At 43.3% G+C, this 23,294-nt stretch overlaps 1 protein-coding gene and 1 pseudogene across 1 annotated transcript in view; one reads left to right on the forward strand and one right to left on the reverse strand.

The window, feature by feature from the left end:
• Cdk15 (cyclin dependent kinase 15) overlaps positions 1 to 23,294 on the forward strand; it is an 87,291-nt gene that overhangs the window by 8,841 nt on the left and 55,156 nt on the right. Inside the window, exons 5-8 of the mRNA XM_051190282.1 lie at positions 12,035 to 12,129; positions 12,765 to 12,827; positions 20,567 to 20,690; positions 22,540 to 22,660. Coding sequence (XP_051046239.1) covers positions 12,035 to 12,129; positions 12,765 to 12,827; positions 20,567 to 20,690; positions 22,540 to 22,660 — 403 coding nt within the window. The remainder of the gene's footprint in view (positions 1 to 12,034; positions 12,130 to 12,764; positions 12,828 to 20,566; positions 20,691 to 22,539; positions 22,661 to 23,294) is intronic.
• LOC127226566 (uncharacterized) lies at positions 3,114 to 3,210 on the reverse strand (annotated as a pseudogene).

Consider the following 23,294-nt stretch of genomic DNA (forward strand, 5'->3'; position numbering starts at 1 on the left):
GTGGGATTCCATTGCTTCTCTAAGAGTGGGTTTACAGCAGAAGTGGCTGGCAACAGGACATGTTTCATGGAGCTGTTATAAAGAGAAAATGAGAGGACATGACACTTAGCCAGCCTCTTTTCAGAGTTCAATGAACAGTCGCTGCTATTGTTTTAGTCTTGAATTTTATTTTATTACTTTTTAATTACTGATCAGTGAGAAGGCTTATACTACAATGTTTAACACTAATAATTTATAAACTTAAAACTAACATTGTTTATCAACATTTCACCTCAGATTTCTGTTTGTTTGAGACAGTGTCTCCTAGAGTTCAGACTGGCCCCAAACCATCATGGTATAACCAAGGATGGCCTTGAACTCTTGATCCCTATGCCTCCCAAGGACTACAATTACAGCTGTACCACCAACTCAGTTTTATACTTCCTGCTGGGAAAATATCTGGGGCCTTAAGCATGCTAGGATATTGGTTACTCTTCTATTGTGGTAATAAAATACCATGACCAAAGGCAGCTTGAGGAAGAAAGAGTTTTTCTGGCTTATAGTTACAAAGAGGTAAGAGTTCATCATGTGGGGAGGGGGGATGTTGGGAGAGGCAGAGCAGTGAACAGCTGCCATAGTAGCAGGAACAGGAAGCTAAGAGATGGCACCTTTAAGCGCGAGCGTGCGCGCACGCGCACACACAACACACACACACACACACACACAGAGCAAACCAGAAGTGGGCGATGCTGTGATCTGGCAAACCGGAGCCTTCAGTGATGTGCTTCCTCCAGCAAAACTGCACTGTTCCCAAACAGAGCAACCAACTAGGAACCAAGTACTCAAATACTCAAGCCTATGAGGTACATTTCTCTTTCAAGCCATCACACTAGGCCAGCATTCTTATCAACTGAGCTATACCCCCGCCTCGAGTGAGCCATATGAATGATGGCTATTGGTCTCTGAAAAAAAAAAAAAAAAAATCCTAGGAATGGCCCTTCCTCAGCTTTACATTCTTCCTCTTGGCCTTGTGTCTTCCCTTCTTTACTGAGTGTACACTGAATGGACGCAAAGGATAGTGCTGGATGCTTGAGAAGCGAGCAGAGAAAGCTCCGCTCTGCTGTTCTCAGTCTTAACAGAGCAGACAATCCAAGTATTCAGCCTATAAAGGCTGTTGTAAGTGCAGATGAGATTGAATCAGCCTCAGGGTGGCTAATGGAGGCAGATTTTGGATTGAATTTAGAATAGGTTATGCAAACAGGCATAAAAAAACAATTCAGAAAACGAGTTTATAACTCAATTTGATGCCATTTTCAAAAGCCTCTGATGCCCCTGGGAAACATTTTAAATTTAAGTAGAAAGTCCGAGATGCTATCAGTTTAAGTGGGGACTCATTCTGATAGGATCGGGTGTAATTTGGGGGAACACATGCTTTAAGTGTTTAACATGATGGTAGCTGCACTTACTGGTGTACTTAGTCGTGGTCCAAACGGGAGGATGATTGCCTTTGGAGACGGGTTCGGAGAGGTGAGAGAGGATTTCTGAACATAGTTGAAACCTCCAGGTCACCAGATACAGAGGCTCTCATCACCCTCTGGACATTGCCTTTTGTAACCTTGAGGGCACTGGTTGCTCACAATGGGCTTTGTCCTATTTTCCCCACAGCTTAGGTTCTCCCAGTCCACACATCTGGTAGTCACAGTGAAACCTTTTTTTGCAGCAGGTTTCGCTAACAGATGTTCTCCCCCATCCCCCATCCCCCACCCCGGGGTGTGTATTGTTCTATATGCACAACCATTCCTGTGTAGCTCGTTTACCGCCTGCTGCCTCCCACACAGGTGTTCACAATTACCGCTAGAGTTCCACTGTCGACTTCTTGGTTTGGTTTATGGGCTGCCCCCTTACTGAAGGCTTTGCTTGTACCATTCGAAAAACCACGAAAGGATTTTGACACATCGGAGGTGGTTTGACTTACAGTTTCTAACAATGACTGCTTTTTCAGTGTGGAAGCGTGCAGCCTTGAAAGCAAGGCCCCACTTAAGAACTTTGGCACTGGCTCATTTTTTCCCTGGTTAAGATCTCAATGGATGTGAGACCAGAGAGACTGAGGTTAAATGGGGAGGGATGGAAAGCAAGATAAGAACAGCTGGAGTTCATTAGTTGAAATCCAGGGTCATTAGCTAAAAAGGCAACCAAAAGCCATGTGCAGAAAAACTAGCAGCCTTCTTTCCAAACCCTGGAAGCAAAAATTCTGTTCCTGAGCAGTCTGCTGAAGGTGTCAGCCTGGGATTACTGAGTAGAATTTTGCTACATGGACATGGACAGCATGTTTGGACTGGTGCGCTCTTCATATGTAATTTGAAATTAACAGGAGTCTGAACAGCACTCAGAGAACATCTTAATAAGCCTTCATGCACCTTTCAATCCCTTAACATCTTTAGAGATATTGTCTCATTGTCTCACATGGCCAACGGTCAAACAAAATTTAATTCAAACACTCATAACTTTATGTGTATTCATGCTACCATATGTGCTGGGTGCCTGACATGGCCAGGCACTCTGCTGACGACTACCAGAAACACAATAGCACACAAGCAAATCCCTACTACCTTCACTTTTTCTCCCTGTAGTATTGAGAGTCAAAGCCAAGGCCTCACACATGCTTAGACACGTGCTCTACCACCGGGCTATTTGCCCAGCCCTCTTTTTTATTTTTTATTTTGAGACAGGGCCTTACTGCCCAGACTGGCCTTGAACTCACCTTATTGGTCTTGATCTTCTGAGGTAGGTGGGAACCCAGGCCCATGATGTACTATCTTTATCCTTTTGCTCCTGTGAGGCCATGCTATTTGTTTCTGTGGGTTCCTTGTGATGGCATTGATGACTCCCCCCCTACAATCCTTCCTCCTTCTCTACAACAGGACTCCTAGAGCTCTGCCCAGTGCTTGGCTGTGGATCTCTGAATCTGCTTCCATCAGTTACTGAATGAAGGTCCTCTGATGACTATTAGGGTAGTCACCAATCTCATCACAGGAGATGGTCTTCTCCATCTATTGCTAGGAGTCTTAGCTGGGGTCATCCCTAGGAGTTTCTCTGGCATCAGGTTTCTCCCTCACCCCAAAATGTCCCCCCATAAAAATATGGCACACTTCACAAATTTGTGTCATCCTTGCTCAGGGGCCATGCTAATCTCTGTTCCAGTTTTAGTGTCTGTGCTACCAAAGGCAGAACTACAGGAATGTGATACTAACCCTGGAAGCACAATATGCTGTTGTTGTTCCTTGTTGTTGTAGAAATGAAGGAGTCTGAGCCTCAGAGAACCTGGGTAACTTGTCTGAGAACTAATGTCTGTTACATCTAAATTCTCTTCACTACACAAAACTGCAAATGCTTGCTGGACTGAAGCATCTCCTTCAGCAAGAGTAAAGGTGGAAAATAGAACTCTGCTCTATGATGCTCTTTGTGTAAAAATCAAGGCAAACTCAGAAGATCCAGAAAATAATCCGTTAGTGTGTGGTCAGCAGTTCTCCAGTTTATCCTACAGAACCCGCAATGGCAACATTTAAATTGGAAACAGTTGCTGCTGAAAACCCTTTGAGATCATTGTAGAGTAGTTACTTCTACTCTATTTGTGAGAAAATTCACCCAAAAGAGGTTCAGGAACCTTGCTGGGGGTCATCTGATAAGATCAACAAAGGGTCTGATGAGAATCTCAAGTCAGCTATCAACACAGACAGATGGGGTCTCCCTGGCTGACAGGAATTCTACCTCATATAACCTGATCTCATCAAGGACATAACGTATTCATTGCATAGTTACAGCCTTATGAGAAATAACCCCCAGAGTAATGGCATATGAGAGGGATTTTTTCAACTTTAAAATGATTATTATTGTGTGAGTGTGCACCTGTGTGTGTGTGTGTGTGTGTGTGTGTGTGTGTGTGCTCAAAGCTGTGCCACGATACCTATGTGGAGGCCAGAAGACAATTTTGTACAGTTTTCTTCTACATTCATCTGGGTTCCAGGAATTGAACTCAGACTTGTGTGGCAAGCATCCTTATCCACTGAGCCATCTCATTGGTCTAAAAAGAGTTGTATTAGCACATACAACTATACACAACAATGGGTTTCATTGTGATGTTTCCATACATGGTATATTTCGATCATATTCACCCCATTAGCACTTTTGTTTGGTTTTGCTTGTTTTTGTTTTTCGAGGCAAGGTTTCTCTGTGTAGATTTGGAGCCTGTCCAGGAACTCACTATGTAGACCAGGTTGGCCTGGAACTCACAGAGATCCACCTGCCCCTGCCTCCCTCCTGAGTGCTAGGATTAAAGGTGTGAGCCACCACCACCCCGCCCATTAGTATTTCTTGTCCCCACCCCTATCTTCCAACTTCTACTACATGTTATTTTATGCGGTGTGAACTAATGAGTTTAAGTAGGGTTACTTACAGGAATATGAGCCAATTACTATTGTCACCATACCAGAGAGGAGATACCTTTGTCCCTTAGTGACTATTAATTACCTATAGGTCCTCGGGAAACTAGGCGGGACTTGTGAGCTTCTCCCTAATGGAATGTTGATAGGCCCAGTCTCTTGCAGGCTATCACAGAGGCCGAGAGTTCAGTGGTAATGGTCATGCCATACCCTGAAGACAGTATTGCATAACACTCTACCTCTTCTTCAAACTTTTACATTATTTCTACTCACTTCTTTTTTCATGAATCTGGGAGGGGGGTAGTATCAATGTTTTATATAAGGATGGGCATTCAATAGGCATTTATTCTTAGTACTTTGTCCAGTTACGAGTCTTTTCAGTAACTACTGCTCACCACAGAGAGAGAGAGAGAGAAAGAGAGAGAGAGAAAGAGAGAGAGGCTTCTCTGCTCAAAGCTGACAGCATCATTAAGCTATGGATATAAACAGAAATACTCAAAGGCAATTTAACAGGCACATCATGTTCATTTAGCAGAACAACAGTAGCTTTCCCACTAGGGCCTATGATCTGAGCCACAGACTTCTGATGGAGTTTATAGTACCATATATGCATTCCTTTCTGTGGAGCAGGCCTCAAGTCCAAGCATGAAGTGCTTGGTTACCTTCTACCCCCCAATGTATGCCACTATTGCACCAATGAACACAATGTGATGGAGGTTTAACTACCAAAGAAATCAGAACTACTTATCTGACAGTTGCCTTAATAGTTACCAAACATTTCTCTAGGTTATACTGTTTCTTTCTTGGGATGCATAACTTGACTTCTTACCATGATTTGTGGTTCTTATGCCAGAGAAAGTGTAACATTAGGGAATGCAAATCCTGTATTGTTCAGGGTCTAATCGAGTTGGGGTCGGCTCCATTATTGACTCTTGCCTATACAGGAGTCATTAAAAGTGGCATAGTCTTTATTGATTCTCAGACATTTATTGAGCACCGTATGCCAGGCCTGAGTTAGTGCTGGAAATGCAAAGTCAAGAGTGGGGTCAGTCTGTGTCCTCAAGTAGCCTATAGACTTGAGAGGGCCTTGGTTAGCAGAACATGCAGACACGCTCTAGAACTGGAAGACAGACTTGTTCTACCTGTGACTGTTACCTTTCACATCTTTTCCTAAACTAAATAGAATAATGTAGAGTAATATAATGTAATTCTGGCAAAACATCAGTTTTCCTTTTAAAAAATCACTCAACTATAGATCATAATGAAATAAAGAAAACCAATAATGTAAGTATTCATATGCCCCTGTGCGATAGAAATGTTTCCCTGAATTATTAAATATCTCACATCATAATATATCTAAATGATTAGCTAGCTGTCTTTTATGCCAAATAAAGGTCAGCATCAACCATTTTCCTTTGGATTAAGTTGTTTTATTCATGTTTCTTATTTGATTTTTCTGGTGTTTTGTGATCAAACCACGTTAACGTATATGAAATTCTTATAGCAATGCCTGGTATAACTTACATGATCTAGGTGTGTTAGCTGTGACACCATCATTGTTACCATCATCGTCATCATATTACTTTAGGAGCAGGATACAGTTCAGTGGAAGGCCCACTCAAGGCTCTGGGATAATCCCCAGCATCCTACAAACCAAAAAATAGACAGAGAAGCACCACTGTGATTCTTCTAGAGTTCTGATTTATCTTGATGTCTTTTCTTTGAAGAAAAACAGAAGTGTTTTGACATAAGGAACAGTTTGTTTTGATTTGAGACAGGGTTTTATGTGCTCTAGACTGGCCTTGATCTTACTATGTAGCTAAGGATGACTTTGAACTCCTGATCCTCTTACCTGGATACATCCTCTAAGTGCTGGGATCACAAGCATGAGTCACCACATCTCTCTCTTCCTTGATAGCTGTGAAATTCCAAGAATCAGCACAGCAATTCCAACATTGTTCCCTCTTTCTCAGTTGACTTTTGTATCTTTAAGTCTTCTGACCAGATCCCACACCCTACTGTAATGACTACAGAATTCTCAAAAGTAGAAGAAAGAAAGGCTTTCCTCTCCGAGTTTCCTTCCCATACTTACCTGGAGGCCAGGGCATATTAGACAATCTGGTTGTATGGGCCCAACCACATACCAGCAATTACGTGAGCTAAGACTTAAACCATCTCCTGCTTTACATGCAAATCTCCTATTAGTTACTCAGTAAAATCCCATTCCTATATGGCTTTTTCAGTATGCTGGGGCACTGGAAAAAACAGCGGTAAAAGGTCTAGGAGATAGAATGTTTTTGATCTAGGTGAGGAAGGTGCCTGAAAGGAGCAAGGAACCACAGCATCTTCAACAGAAACACTGCCATCCAATGCTACACATATGAATGATACTGTGAAAGGCATCATCACAAATCCAACAGTAAGTAGCATTCCAGACATTGTTCTAATAAGCATCAAAGAGTCAATAAGCAGAAAAGGCAAGAGTAGCTGTTCTCTGTGAGGCTTACGTTCATAAGGGAAGACTGACAACAAGCAAGTGTGTGTGTGTGTGTGTGTGTGTGTGTGTGTGTGTGTGTGTGTGTGTGTTTATGTCTGTGGTGGTGAGTACTATGGAGAAGACTAAAACAGGATGAGGAATAGAGATGCATTGGGATGAGAGAGGTGGAAGGCTGTGGTTTCATCTGCAATGGACAAGGAGGCCCATATTTTATGTATAGTGTTTGAGCAGAGTCCTAAAGAGAGGGAAGGAGAAAGCATACAAAGAGGGGAGAAAAGAGAATTGTGGATGCAGACAAAGATAGTCATTAGAGGAGGAGTGGAGTGGGAGTGGGCAGTGGGGGCTGTTGGAGAATGCAAGTGTTGAGGAACAGTTAAGAGGCCATTGTGGCCAGAGTCAGGGAGTGAGAGTGATAACGTAGGAGACAGGCACTAAGGAAAGGGACGGGGTGGGGGTGGGGGACACTGGACAGGCCATTGCAAGTCCTTTGGCCTTTTCTGAGCGAGCTGAGAGGTCACTATAGGGATTGAGAGTCAGAAGGGATTTGCTTTGACTTTTACTGGAGAGAATCACAGGTTCAGACTGTTCCAGAGGGAAGAGTCCACAGGACAGACGAACGGAGAGACTACTCAGGGTGCCTTTGCTGACTGCTGCCCAGGAGGGCAGCCAACAGCATGGAAAGAAGGGCCCTGAAGGGTTTTACAGATTTGCAGATGGGTTGGTTGAGGGCATGAAAAACCAAGTTGAGAGGAAGAGCTGTTTGCAAGAGTGCTAAACCTACATAACAGAGTGAATGGATCTCACTTCTGCAAAGGTATTGTGAACTGAAGATAAGAGCCATACTACAAATGAGTTCACAGCGGAGAAATGACAAAAGGGGCAGTTTCCCCATGGTTGAAAAATGGAGATTATAGAGAAAACTACAGAAGAAAAGCAGTAAGCCACATTCAAGTATGTGTTTTTTTTTTTTTTTTTTTTTTTTGAGCATCTTAGCAAATGATAGTTTGGAAGCCATTGTGATTAATAAAACATGTCACCATGATTTTTAAAGTAAGCCTGAGGAGTTTTAGTGATATATTTATGTAAGAACAAAGTTACATGAAAAGTGAAGTTAAAACTGGGTGTGTTAGCAGTTAACTGCAATCTGAAATCTTGGGAGATTGAGGCAGGAGAATCATTGCAAGCCTGAGGCCAGCCTGGCCTATACATTGAGTTCCAGGACAGGGAGGGATACATAGATATACCTGGCTTCAAAATAAATACATAAATGGTAAATTGAATAATTAAAATATTTTAATTTTCATAGTAATTTGTTTTTCCATATCCTTTGGGGGGGAAAAATCTAATTTTGTGTATAGGGTTAAGAATGGAATCCAAGGCCTTGAACTGACCTATACGTCCATTCCCACAAATCTAATTTTATGTACACACTTTGTCCTGTATATATGTGTATGTAGAGAAGCAGAATATTCTGAAATTATTTATAAATAAAAATGCAAGTGTTCTCAACAGATGGCCAGAAGTCATTGCTATGAATCTGGGAAGTATTAGAAACTCAAACACAAACACACTAAATTAGACTTTATAACCAGGAGTGGGGTTTTAATGGGCTCAAGGTGAAAGAGAGAGTGGGTAGCTGGTATGAAGATATGAACTGTAATTTGCATCTCTGTGACACTTGCCATTTAGCAAGGGTTTTAGGAATGGGGTCTGAGTCTGTTCACAACCCTGTGAAGTGAAGTCAGGAAAGATGGTATCTCTCTCCATAAAGTGGAAAATTCTCCAAAGCTCACTGAAAGAGAAAATGACAGAGGCGGGATTCACAGGAGGGCTCCTGGCTCCACAGCAACTCTCCCTGAAGACAGTATAGATACTTGATAAATTAAATGCTTACCCTTGGCTAAGTTATGGGCTGACTGTTGCACAAGGTGGTGTGGTGGCATCCAAAAGACAGAGAAAGTCACTCTGTTCCTGTGCAGACATCAGTCTGGGCCTAGAGAAATTAAACAGAGGCTGCAAAATTGGTCCTCATATCTACAAAATGAATCCACTGTTAAAAGTGAAATAATAAATTTAGTCCATAAGGACCCAGTGGGCACAGGGAAGGCAGGCTTTCCTGAGCCTAGGGGGCTTTGTCTGTCTCTCAACCAATCATCACAGAGACTAGGCAGGGACTGTGCAGTGTCCAGTCATGAACACTTCGAGGTAACATGGCCACTCTTGGGTAAAGGAAGGGTAGCTCAACTAGAAGGAAATGGACTAAGGGGACAACAGAGTTCCCACTAGAGGGAAGACTGACCATTAGGAGGCAAATACAATAACAAGCATAACAAGACAGGGAATAGGGATGTTCCTGGATTGCAGAAAACACTCAGTTTATTTGGGGAAGGGAGAGGTATACATATGTGTACACACATGTACAGTTGGGTGTATGGAGGGAGGCCAGAGATTGGTGTTGGGTGTCCTCCTCAATGACTTTTCCATCTTATTTATTTGTTGCCACAGGATCTCTCACTGAACCTGGAGCACACATATTGCAGGGCAGGCCCGTGAGCCCCTAGGATCATTTGGGTCAGACCCCCCACCTCTATCCAGTGCTAAGATTACAGGCCTGCACTTCTACACACACACACACACACACACACACACACACCAGCTTCTCCTTGGGTTTGGGGGATCCAAAATCAGGTGTGCATGCTCCTACAACAGGCTCTTACCCACTGAGCTGTCGCCACTGCTCTGAGTTAGTTCTTAATCTTCAAAGCTCTATAGTAGGAATGAGTTAGTGCAGGAGAATTCATCAAGTAGAAATGTAAGCACAAAGCAAAACATTGATTTTTGAGTTTTCTCTTTGACATATACTATTTTACTTCTTTTTTTTAAAAAAAGGTTTATTTGTTTATATATTTTACATATGAGAGTTTTGTCTGCACATACACTTGAACACTAGGAAAGGGCATTGGATCCCATTATAGATGGTTGTGAGACACCTTGTGGATGCTGAGAATTGAACTCGGGACCTCTGGAAAAGCAGTCTGTGCCCTTAACTGCTAAGCCATCTTTCCAACTCTATCACGTTTTTAAATTAATGTTTTTAGTTAGAGGACAAAATAATGGATTTCATTATGACCTTCTCATGCCCACATAACATTGCATCCTCTAGAATTTTTCTCGTTCTACCATTCTTTCCTGTCTTTTTCTCCACATCATTGATCCCTTTTCCTCCCACTAAATAGTTCCCATTCCCATATATACGTGTGTGTGTGTGTGTGTGTGTGTGTGTGTGTGTGTTTGTAGACATGCAAGTATAGTCGTGTGTGCAGGCATATGCGTTGGTTTTCCGTGTGGCCAGAAGCTGATGTGACTGTCCTCCTCAATCTCCACAGTTTTTAGTGAGGCAGGGTTTCTTATTGACCCCATGCTTATCGACTCAGCAGTTTTCCCAGAGATCCCTTCTGCCCACCTCCTGCTTTTATGTGGGTGCTGGGCAGCTGAGTTTTAGTCCTCATACTTGTGTGGCAGGAACTTTACTCACTGAGCCATCTCCCCAGCCCTCTATGTATTTAAATATCAACTGTACGTGTGAGAGAAACTATGTAATATTTTCTGTCTGCTCCCATACCCTTTCTTGCCCTCCTTTTCTCGCCCTCTAAAGGTTTCTTCCCCCTTATATCCCTGACTCCACTTTTATGTTCTAAATGTATGTGTGTGTATACCTATATATTTATATTCATTATTGGAGTTTTATGATATTCCATTCTCTTAAGTCTTTTGTTTATTTGCTTGTTTTTGAGATAGGGTCTCACTCTGTAGCCGAGGCTGCCCTTGGATTTGCAGTAATCCCCCAGGCTCGGTCTCCTGAATGCTGGCGTTACAGTCATGATCCATTGTACCAGGCATCATTTTAGTCTTAACACTATTTTCTTCATGCTTGGATTTATCATCTCTTTATGCCTGTTTTGCTTTCCTCCTTCTGAAGTTGTGGGCCTTCCATCTCTCTAGAACTCCCAAAGACAGACTTTCCTGGTCTTTTGTGGCAATATCTCCTCTCTAATTGGGTGCCTTCGTGGGATAACAGTGAGGGCAGCTCACTGGTAAAATGCCTGAAGCCAGACCATGGGCTTAACCCCAGTATGAAGTAATTAACTAATTAATTAAAATAAGTAAAAACTAAATAAACAAATAGCTGCTTTTAGAACCCTAACAATGACCTGTTACTGACCAGCAGGAGACAGCTGTCAGCACTCCTCAAGCTCCCTGCTCTCTTTTAACTTTGCATTTCCACAGAGGGGTCTGCAATATTCCCTCAACAGGCCCTTCTGTAAGCAAGGCCTCACACCAGACTTTGCCGAGAACACTTGCAAGTAAAGATATGTGGATAAACGGGTTTACTGCGTGACTCACTGTGCCACACCACAGCTTCCATGATGAGACTGATTTTCCTTTTTTTCTCTTAGATTTTATTTTATTTGGGTCAGTTGCAAGGGCAGGGGGTGTTGATGATAGGATGGGAAATGGATGGAATCAAGATGCATGATGTGAACAACACAAAGAACAAATAAAAAGAAAGGAAAAGAAGGAGAAGAAGCAACCCTTCTGTGCCATATAGGTTACCACCATTCTCTACCCCACACTCTGTCCCTCCCTCCCACCAACCACACCTATCAGCCTCCTTGGCCCCTGGCTGGACTTTGCCTTTTAGTGCCTGGCCACTTATTGCAAACCCTTGCTCAAAGAGGTGAGACAGCCAGTTTCCCTCATCTCCAATGACCTGTGTGTCTGAGTCCAGGCTCCTATAGCTCTGCATCTGGAATGGTGAGAATCCCAGAGGAGAGCCTCGCAAAGTGCTTGGAGGAAATTGATTAGATGATGGGAGCACTGTTTGCAACCGTTGAGCCTGTCAGAGAAGGCAGTGGTGGAAAGGTAGCGGTTCGCCATTTTTAAAACAATAAAAGTCCTTTGTCATTTCAGATAGTCTGTCAGATTCGTTCCCAGCAGTAAAAACCCAAGACTGCTTGATTTGAAATGTTTTTAAAAAGTAAAGATTGCTGAGGTTAAAAGGAGCACTTTTTTTTTTTTTATCGGTGATTGATGTAACATCTTGTTTAAATCTTTCTAGCCTCCCTCCTGAAGGGCCTGAAGCACGCCAACATTGTCCTCTTGCACGACATTGTGCACACCAAAGAGACTCTGACATTCGTATTTGAATACATGGTGAGTTCTCCAGACTTCTACAGCACAGGGGAGGAAAGCCTGGTGCTTGTATAATGAACCTGTTAATATTTCATGGCACGATAAAACTTTTATTATGATGTGGAAGGTATGGTGGATCGTTGATGTGCTGAGCAGGGTCTTGCTGCTCTGGCCAGCAATTAGTCGTACTTCTTCACCTGGATTTAGTCTGTCTTGTCCCCCTTGCCACCAGTAATAAACTAGGATTTTTCCATTTGCTTTCTCATAAAACGTTGCACATTTTAAAGGCCATTTTAATTATTGATAGAACCTGATTTGTTTCTTTGACTAAGCGGATAGATACAAAGCACAAGATATTTAAAGTGCATATACAAGCTTACTAAAGAATAACTCAATTTGTACTTCTGAAAGGAGAAAAGGCATTCAAATGAACAGAAAGAAATCCTGAGGTAAGTGTACTTGACCTGCCTTCAAGGACACTTGGAAAGTGAACGTTTCCTTTGCTGTGTTCGGAACCTGTCACTCAGAAGAATGGGGTCCCGCTTTAGTCTAAAACGCGCTTCTGTTTTGCTGCACCTCTTTGGGTGCGTGGTGTGGTTTAGGGTCCTGTCCAAGCGCCGCTGATGCCTGCCCCCTTTCCCTGTTGTTCTGTTTAGCACACAGACCTGGCCCAGTACATGTCTCAGCATCCCGGAGGCCTTCATCCTCACAATGTCAGGGTGAGTGCTCTGAGAGTCAGGCTCTCTCTCCTCTGGCCTGCCCACAGAGAAGCTTCTGGAAACAGCAGTCACAGAGAGAAGTCCGTGATGCAATAACGGGTGTGATCGTTTACACCTCCGGAAACTGAGGCAAAGGATTATTGTGAGTTCAAGGCCAGCCTGGTCTACATAGTGAGTTCTAGGTTACCTAGGCTGTGGTGTGAGACCCAGTCTCGCATTAACAGCTAAGAAAATCTAAAGAAGATAGACATCATGAATACTCTAGGAAAAGTAACTGCTTCTCAAGATACAAAGATGTGGAGCTGGGCAGCCTAATCCAGCAATGTGTCTTTACATGTATTGACCAATTAAATGTAAGTATATTGAAGGGAGAGAAGTGGAGCAAGGCCAGCATAAAATAGACCTTTATCATGGCAGGCTGCTGTGGGCTGTGATGAAGTTTACAATGCCCATCCCAGCAGGAACGAGAAAACACGATTCAGATGTGAGATCTACCAGACATGTGGGAAGAACAGACAGTGAACAGAGTGTGCAGGAAACTGACAAGGGAAGTTAAAGCGATGGCATTGGCTAGACTGGGTCTAGCCTCAGGTCACTGTGTGCTGATAAGCAGGATGCTAAGGGGAGTGTGGAATGTTAAGGGACACAAAGAGGTTGATTAAATAGAACACTTGGAGGAAAACCAACTTTGAGACTCACGTATCACACATACCAGATCCTTAAATGCTGAGAAGAATAAAGACACAGAAGACACAATTCCTGTCCACAGACACTATTACATTGTTTTTGTTTTTTGTTTTGTTTAGAAAAATGAAAAAGCTCAGTAAGGGGCTGGAGAGGTTGCTCAGTGGTTAAAAGCACTTACTGCTCTTGCAGAGGACCTGGGTTTGGTTCCTGGCACCCATACAGCGGCTCATAACCATCTGTAACCCCAGTTCCATGGGTCTACCTCCCTCTTCTGGACTGTGAGGGCACTGCATGCTAGTGGTGCACAAAATGCAGGCAAACATTCATACACATAAAACAAAAATTTTAAAAATTTAAATTTCCAGTAAAAAGTAAGACCTGGTCCTGTAGCTATGCAAAGAAGTGTTTTCTTGTTTGTGTAATTATTTTCATTACATTTTGCTCATTAATTTTGTGTGTGGTGGTGGTAGGAATACATACATGTCATTGTGCAGGTGTGGAGGTCAGAGGACGATTTGGGGAGTCAGTTCTCTCCTTTTACCATATGGGTCATGGGCACTGGACTTGGGTCATCCGGCTTGGCAGCAAGCTTCATACTGTGGGGCAGAGTTGGGGCAGAGGAAATTTAATATGATCAAAATATATTGTGTGAAAAACATTTAGAAGGAAGCAGAGGCCAGAGTCTGAAATCCCAGTTGAAAACTTGTAGTGTGCACTAGTCCAGTGCTTGTCAAGTCCAGTGATGAGATGGATGGCTAGGATTTGGTTCATTGCATCCAGGATTAAGCTTGGGTGGGTTTCTGGAATTATCCATAGTGACTTGGAGGTACTTGGAGGACCATAGTGGCAGAGATCCAGAGAAGAACCCCAAAGCCCTAAAGTGTGGTAGTGATGCAGGAGGGGAGAGGATGTGGACCACAGTGAGGAGAGTTCAGGGAGGGTTTGGTGACCAGCCAGGCACGAAGAGGAGGGGGGGAGCAGAGAGGCAAACACGATTGATTCTGAGCTTTATTGACCAGCAGAATTATATCTGAATTGACAAAAATGGGAGAGGCCTGGAGAGGAAGCAGACATGCCAACTACTTGGGGTGGACTGCCCGCCAGGAAATGAGCAGTAGGCAGGTGAGCAGTTGGTGAGTGAGGAGGTTGAGGTGAGGGGCTGGGAGCTGAAAGAGGTCTTAGGGCTGCTGGCAGGTGATGTTTGGAGTAAAAATTGAGAGCAGATAATTGAATGAGCACAGAGAGGAAGACTCGTGGCAGGATTCTTGTGCTTAGGAGTAAGAGAAGGAGTGGGTAGTGATTTAAAGGACACAGCCAAGGGCATCACAACTGTCAGAGGTGGTGCAGCTGGAGACTTAGCAGTACAGCTAGCTCCCATCTTTTAAGGCCTGCATCTTGGGTGAAACCAAGTCCTTGGCCTTGCCACAGAAAAGAATTTCAGGTTGAGCCAGCATGTATTAAAAGGTGTGTGTGTGTGTGTGTGTGTGTGTGTGTGTGTGTGTGTGTGTGTGTTTCAGTCAGGGTTTCTCTTTGCCTAGTATGTAACCCTGCCCTGGAACTTGCTCTGTAGACCAGGCTGGCCCCAGACTGAGATCCACCTGCCACTGCCTCCTGAGTGCTGGGATTAAAGGTGTGTGCCACCACCACTGCCCATTTATATAGGATTTTAAAAGCTCTGTCTTCATTCTCTCTTATGATAATTGAGATGATAAATGGCTCTAGAGGAATCTTGAACAGTATTACAATTTCATGAGATAAAACCAGGAACCACTAAAGTTTCCAACATGGATGGGGCATACACTTTTACTATAAGTGAACTTTCTGGTGACATTTCTAGAGAATTTCAAGTATATAGTTAGATACTGTAAGCAAATCTTAATTGTGCTGAAACTCATGACTTGCAGCCAGCAAGAGGTTTCAATCAAACTCTAGATTGAAAGCTCCTATCTCTGTTCATATCCCCATAATTCACCCTGTCTTTGTATCCTGCCTCAACAAATACCAAGGATACCATTAAAAAGTATATTCTTGACTGCAAAGACATTGTAAATGTATTAGCAGTTCATTAATAAGTAGAATTTATTGGGGGGATAGTTTCCTTTAAAGGCAAAATGTCATCCCATCTAAGGTAGAGGCAGGAACGGACTCCTCAGATGGAGGCAGATGGGAAAGTACTAACTAGGGTGATGGGAAAGGTACCCCCAAACTGAAGCTAATCAGTACATTTTGAATATGCAATTCATGGAATTAAGAACAGTTAAAGGTGTAATTAAGTAGGAGCCACAGCATGAGAGACCGTCTGTGTCATGCTACTCCATGAGGGACTTACCAGATGCTTGTTTGTTTGTTTGTTTGCTTGTTTTGTTAGCATACAAAATAAAGGACTGCACTGTGACATCTTCATAAGTATATTGGTGTCATCTGGTGCCATTAGGCAAGCAGGGAGCAACTCAATTTTCTTTTTCTGTGTAGTTCACTCTAATGACTGTGTGGGAAGTGTATCAGAAGGCAGAAATTTCTCTTTTGTGTCTGTGTATGTGTGTTATATTCCCTTGACTTGACATTCATCTTCTCCTGTTGCCTCCAACTCCCACACTGGAAATCCTCTTCCTCTGCTGACTCTTAAATGCTGCTTTACAGCCTTGACAGTGAGCCTGGTTAGGACAGCGGTGTACAGATGTGAGCTGATGCTGGGAAAGTGCTGGGTCTGTGATCAATTAGCCAAATCTGATGGGTGAAGGAAGAGTCAGCAAGAATATTTCTGGCTTTAAGTAACAAGATGGATGGTGGTGAGGGAGGAGCAGGAAGAAAATGGATTTTGGATGGATACAGTGAATTACATTTTAGCCTGCTGAGTGAGGGTATTATGGGATGTTTAAGTGAACTTCAGACTATGTGAGTCTAAATGTCAAAAAGGAGATTTGGAGGCTGGGGAGATGATTTAATAGGTAAAGTACTTGCTAAAGAGGCATGAGGCTCTCAGTCCGGATCCCCGGCAGCCATTTAAAAGCCAGGGCTGGTGGTGCGCATCTGTGACCTCAGTGATGGGGAACTGAAGGCAAGTGAATCCCTGGGGCTGGCTGGCCAGACAGTCTAGCCAAAACAAAGAGGTTCAGGTTCAGTGAGAGACTTTGTCTCAAAAGTAAAGTGGAGGGGCTGGTGCAGTGGCGCAGTAGGTAAAAACACTTGGCACACAAGCTGAGGACCTGAGTTTGATCCCGGAACCCACTGTGGAGGAGAGAACAGACTCTTGAGGGCTGTATTCTAAAAGACACAGGTGCACCGTGACACGCACATGTGCATCTACACACGCATACGCTGGCACACGCACTCACACACAGACACACATGCTGTACACTGTGAAGATTTGTTGCTATGATTCCTTTAATAAACAAGTAGCTAAACAGGATAGAGTTAGGTGGGAGAGCCAAACTGAGAATGAGGAAGGGCAGAGTCAGAGGAGTCACCAGCCAGCCAGAGAACGAGCTACACACACAAAACAGTATAGAGGTAAAGGACATGAGCCTTGGGGCAATACATGGATCAGCAGAAATGAGTCAAGTTGTAAGAGGTAATAATAAGCCTGAGCTATTGACCAAGCATTTATAATTAATATAAGGCTCAGTATGGTTAATAGGAAGTGACTGTTGGGATTCAGAGAAACTGCCTATACACACACACACACACACACACACACACACACCATACATACATATATAATCATAATAAAGAAAATAAAATAATAAACTAGAGAGAAAGACACCTGGTGTCAATATCAACCTTTGGCCTCTGTGTGCACGTTCACACACCCAAGTACTCACATGCACACATATACCATATACCACGCACACCACGCACACCACACACACACACACACACACACACACACACACACACACGTAAAAAGAGAAATTTGATTTGGAGGTAAATGATCCTAATACAGTTGTTGACTGTAGCCACAGCAGAGGTAGGTGGCCAATGGAGAGTAGGGATAAGAATGCTGTGAGAAGGCCAAGGAAGAGTCACTAGAAGTGACATCTATAAACAAACAGCAGGAAAGATTGGTAGATGGGAACAATTAGGAGATTGTGGAACCAAGCAGAGAGAGGAAGAGAGAGCTTCAGGAAGGAAGGTATGGTCAGCATTGCCAAATGCTACAATGGTAAGGGATGAGGGCTGTCCATAGCAAAATGCATTGTGACTATGACAGAAAACACGAATTAAAAAAAAAAAAAAACTGCAGGTGCCTTTTTAAAGGGATATGAGCTTGTATTTCAGAGGACAAACAGTCCCATGCCGCCCAGCCTGTGACCATGGGAGCTAATGGCTGAAGATGATTGGAGAGACAGATATTAAAAGCTGAGAAGCTTGGCTAGGATTATTCTCTGATGTGAACATCATGAGGAAAGGTTATCCAGAAGCCCACATCTCCAGTGAATGTAGGATGAGAGTCCAGTAGATGATAGCAACAAGAGGAACAGAGGAGGATGAGAGGGGAATATAAAATCTTAGGGACACTCAGAATTCAAGGTGGAGAAGTTCTGAAGTGGGGTCACAGAACTGATGACCACAGCTGAACCCTTCCTTTCAACAATGGCGGTTACAAGGAAGCCGGGGAAAAGCTTCAAAACTGTCTTAATGGACAAGAAGCGGGTCTCGCATCTCCTGTGAAGAGCTAGAAATATGCATCTGCTTAGCCTTTGGAGAGTATGACCAGCAGATGGGTTGGAAGAGAGAAGAACGACAGGCTTGGATGTGGTGAGTCACACCTGAAATTCCTGAGTAGTGACACCCCATCTCCAAAAGGTCAAAGAAACAGAGTGGTTGGGAGATGGGGTACAGGAGGAAAAAACAAAACCTTCAGGCTCTTTTGAGACATGATCAAGGGAACTTGTGAAGTTAGTTTATTTCTCTCTCTGTGTGTGTGTGTGTGTGTGTGTGTGTGTGTGTGGTGTTTTCATTTGCACGTGTGTGCATGTGTAGAGGACAGAGGTTGATGTAAAATGTCTTCTTCAATTGCGCTCTATCTTAGTCACTGTTCTATTGCTGTGAAGAGACACCACGACCAAGGCAACACTTAAAAAACAAAGCATTTACCTGGGGCTGGCTTACAGTTGCAGAGGTTTGGTTCATTATCATCATGGTGGGAGCATGGTGGCATGCAGGCCGACACGGAGCTGGAGAAGTAGCTGAGAGTTACCTGATGCACAGGCAGAGGGAGAATGTGCCTGGAATGGGCTTTTGAAACCTCAAAGCCTAACCCTAGGAACACACTTCTTCCAACAAGGCCACGCCTTCTAATCCTTTTAATCCTTTCAAATTGCACTACTCCCTAGTGACTAAGTATTCAAATACATGAGCCTATGGGGCCACTCTTCTCTCCCCTCCCTGGGATAGAGTCTCTATGTAGCTTTGTGAGACAGGGTTTCTCACTGAACCTGGAGCTCATTGTTTGGCTAGACTAGTTTGCCTGCAAGCTCCAGACATCCTCCTGTGTTTGCCTGCCCCGCACTGACATAGGTGTGTACTGTCTCACCCCAGCCTTCACATGGGAGCGGGGGCTCTGGACTCCAGTCCTCAATAAGCATTTTGCTGACTTAGCCATCTCCCTACCACCTTGTCCCTGATTCCTGACAGAGCAAGCATCAAGGATAGACACTTCCGGAGTAGGAGGACCTTGGCCCTCCCTGCTCAGACTTGGTTGATCCCGCTGTAATCTATCTCTATGCTTCTTTTGTTTTCTGCTCTGTTCTTTGTTCTTTTTTTAGGACAGTGTCTTACTATGTATGTAACCCAGGTTACCCTCAAACTTCCAAACATGTTATCTTCCTGTCTTAGCCTTTCAAGTGCTAAGATTCCAGTGTAACTTTGAGAGACTTCTAGCCCGGATAGCACTAACTCAATGGGATTACTTCATTGCCCACACACTCTGGGGTGTGGGAAGCTGCTCTGGAAGGAGTAGGCCAACATCTAGCTTGACATTAATTTCCAAAGCACCCTCAGATTTGGCTGTATTGTAGCTGTTGAAAGAAGAACCTGGCTGGAGGTGGGTGGAAGAGTGAGTGGGTGGTGAGGTTTGGTAAGGCTAGAATTTTAAGATGCTGTGAAATACCATACTTAAATGCCCCTGGGCTTTTCCACCTACAAGCCTGAGGAGGCCCGGGGATGAGGGGCTGGGCAGCAAGAAGATGGGAAGTGTCTAATTAGTGCACAATGTCGACATCCAGGCACTCCACTGACCGACTAAGAATCTCTGTCTCTCCTTCAGCTAGCCTGCTGCCTTCCTTTTTAACACATACTATGTATTTCCCTTGCTTTCAACCTTGAATGTAAGGTTTTAAAAATAATTTATGAAGACAGTGATTCCTTTATTTCTTTTTATCAAATTTAAAAAATAAACAAATAAACATTGTGTGTGTGTGTGTGTGTGTGTGTGTGTGTGTGTAGACAGATGAACTTCATGGAGTCGATTCTCTCTGTTCTGGGTATTGGATGTAGGATTCCAGGCTAACACAGAAAGTACCTTTACCTATGAGCCATCTTACCATCCCCAACTTTATTTCTTAATACCATCTGAAATATAGTTCCCAGTTGGCTCGTCTGATACCATAGATTTAAAAGAGTTCATATCAGAGCCTGGAAAAACAGCAAGTATAATAAACTCTAAACTATCATTTCCAGGTCAACTTTGACCTGACATGCTAAGTTCATCTGTGCACAGAAAATTATATCTTTCACATCTAAACCAATTGCAAATGCTCCTACTGAGACCTCAAGGTTTCACTTTAGATTTTTAAGGAAGGGCAATTCCTTCAGTATCAAAGGAACAAGATGTCAGGAAAAGCCAGAAACCCTTTGTTTGGGATGTAGTCTACTTGATTCCCTTGACCTTTTCACCTCTTTCTGAATGATTCTAAAATTCTCTCTCTCTTTCTTTCATCCCTCAAGAGACACTTTCACTCTAATTCTTTTAGAGGAATGTTTTTGATTTAGAGACGAAATCAACACACAGTGGTTCAAGTGTCCTTCGGTATGGTGTTCATTTCTTCCAGCTTTTCATGTTTCAACTTCTGCGAGGCCTGGCATACATCCACCACCAGCATGTTCTTCACAGGGACCTGAAACCTCAGAACTTGCTCATCAGTCACCTGGGAGAGCTCAAATTGGCTGACTTTGGTGAGTTGCCTCTCAGGTCTGCTTCTGGCCTATGCACAATGACTCTTTTGTATACGTTTGTTTGAAGCATTGACTAGGCTTGGCCTTTGAAAACTGGAGCCTAAAGAACATGATGCTGTGTGTGGATGTCAGACTGACATACAGGAAATGGGAGGCAAGAGGGAGAGTGTGGAAGTTGCTTAGAATTCCATCAAAACATCTAGACAGAAGCCTAAAACAGGTCCCTATGTTATCCCACTGCCACTTTTGAGGTAGTGATGTCTGTAGAGTAGACTGTACTTAAGAGATGCCCCTGTATCTACGTGGATAATGACAACTGTGTCAGAACAGGTCAAGGCTATCCCAGGATGGCAAATAGAGAAGTTGACCCTAGAATGTAGCATGGACTCCCACATAAATGGAAATGATGCTTGGTTCTGCACCCTTAAATGTCAATATCATCTTGACTATGTTCCTAGTAAAGGATATAAACTTCACCTATAACTGTGTCTTTCTACTTTAGCATGTATTATAGTTTATATTTCTATTCACAGACATGTAACATGGAAACACATAAACACACACACATATATACTTGTATGTGATTTTAGATTTTATTCGCCTTTACTAGAAGTAAGTAGTTGAGAGTCTATGCTTGCTTATCATTATATTCCTAGTATGGTACTAAATGTTCAGTGAAATTTTTTTTTTGATACAGGGTCTCTCCATCTAGCCCTGGTTGACCTAGAACCCACTGTGCAGACCAGGCTGTCCTTTAACTGGCAGCAACCCTCCTAGCTCTCTCTCCCAACTGTAGGAATTATACATATTCATCACCACACTGGGCTAACACACTGGCTCTAGTATTTTATTGTTGTCTGGTTTGGTCTCTTTATTCTCTGTTTGTTTTAGACAGTGGGGATTGGCCCCAGGGCCTTGTGCATGCTGGAAATTGCACTGCCACTGGGCTGCCTCCCCAGCTCTGACACACTGGCTCTCATGAGACAAGAAGTCAATCTTCTTTGTTGGAGGATGTCAAATGGCATCAAATTGCTTTGTGGTGATGGCTCTCATCCCAATATGTGTGCATTTAGAAGATAGCCATTCACCACAATACAACACCTCTTGTTAAGGCTTTTTCCAACTGTGAGTGCCACTGTTCTGTAAGATGGGCCACGGACTCATAATAGCACTCTTGTTTTGTAGAGGAGCACTTGAGAGAAAATGACCTCAGAGTCTACCACATTAACTAATTTGGACCAACAGTCTTTTTCTATTACACTGGTAGAGAGGGTCCTAGACTACTGAAATATAAAGCAATATATTCATCCTGAACCAAGTTATTTCACTGCTACTGTAGAGACCCACAGTAGAATGGTAGAGTGTTCTAGAAACAATCTTTACTCACCAGAGCAGTCAGAGCTGTCATGATAGCCTACCATCTTTATCCAGTCTTTCCTGTCATGTGGCTCCACCATCCTTCAGGTATTGCCAAGTGGCATACTTCAGTATAGTTGTCACCACCAGCTCATCATAACTCAGAGGGAAGCCGAAGCTACTACCTACCCACTAAGGGCATGACCTGGAAGTTCAACATCACCTCTATTCATACCAAGTAAGCAAGAATGTGGTCACCTGGCCACACTTGGCTGTCTCATCTAGTTACAGTGCAGGTCAAAATTAAGAAATCTTCTTGGTGCAATATACACAAACCTCAGGATACCTGAGTGCTTCTGGTAGAGCACCCACCATTGGCATGTTATCCTGAATGTTGTTTACTCTGCCATTTACTCTCACTCATGTATGTGTGTCACCATGCCACCCCAAAAGATCCAGGGTAATGAGTGCTATCACTATCCTTTTTGAACAGGTCTTGCTCGAGCCAAGTCCATTCCCAGCCAGACATACTCTTCAGAAGTGGTGACACTCTGGTACCGGCCACCTGATGCCTTGCTGGGAGCCACTGAGTACTCCTCTGAGCTGGACATATGGTAAGAACTAGTGCCAACAAAACAAAGATACCCATGATGGTTGCCTTACCATCTGTGTTCAGTTACAACAATTATTCTAACAAGGATAATCATTATTTATGCGTTGAAACATTGAAACATGAGGTGCTTTGTAATACATGTCTCACTTGATTTTTTATTCTATGTAATTTTATAGTTAAAGACACAATGGTCCAAAGAGACTTGCCCAAGACATCTTCTGTCATCATACCTCTACCCTTAGCCTTTCCCTTAATTCCTTTGCCTTCCCCCCTCCTTGACCACTATTAGTCATCAGAGAAACAGACAAACATACACTCTCAAACTATAAACAGGCAGTCGGGTAAGCAGACGGGCAAGCAGTCAGACCGACAGATGTAATAAAATTAATATTAAAATAAGGATAGCACACTCTCCCCATCACAGGCTGAATGGGACCATGATTCAAGCCTGAGAACTGGAGGGTTGAGGACTATTAATTAGGGTACAGTGGTGAGCCGGTGCTCTCGGACACTTGTCATCCTAGAGCAGAAATGACTCACTTTGAGGGTCTTGCATTTTACTCCGGAGTTAGGGGTTGGTGTGTAGACGTCAGAGGACAATGCTATAAGTCAGTCCTCTTTCTCTACGTGGGTTC

Source organism: Phodopus roborovskii, unplaced genomic scaffold (genome assembly GCF_943737965.1).
Source record: "Phodopus roborovskii unplaced genomic scaffold, PHOROB, whole genome shotgun sequence".
NCBI lineage: Eukaryota > Metazoa > Chordata > Mammalia > Rodentia > Cricetidae > Phodopus > Phodopus roborovskii.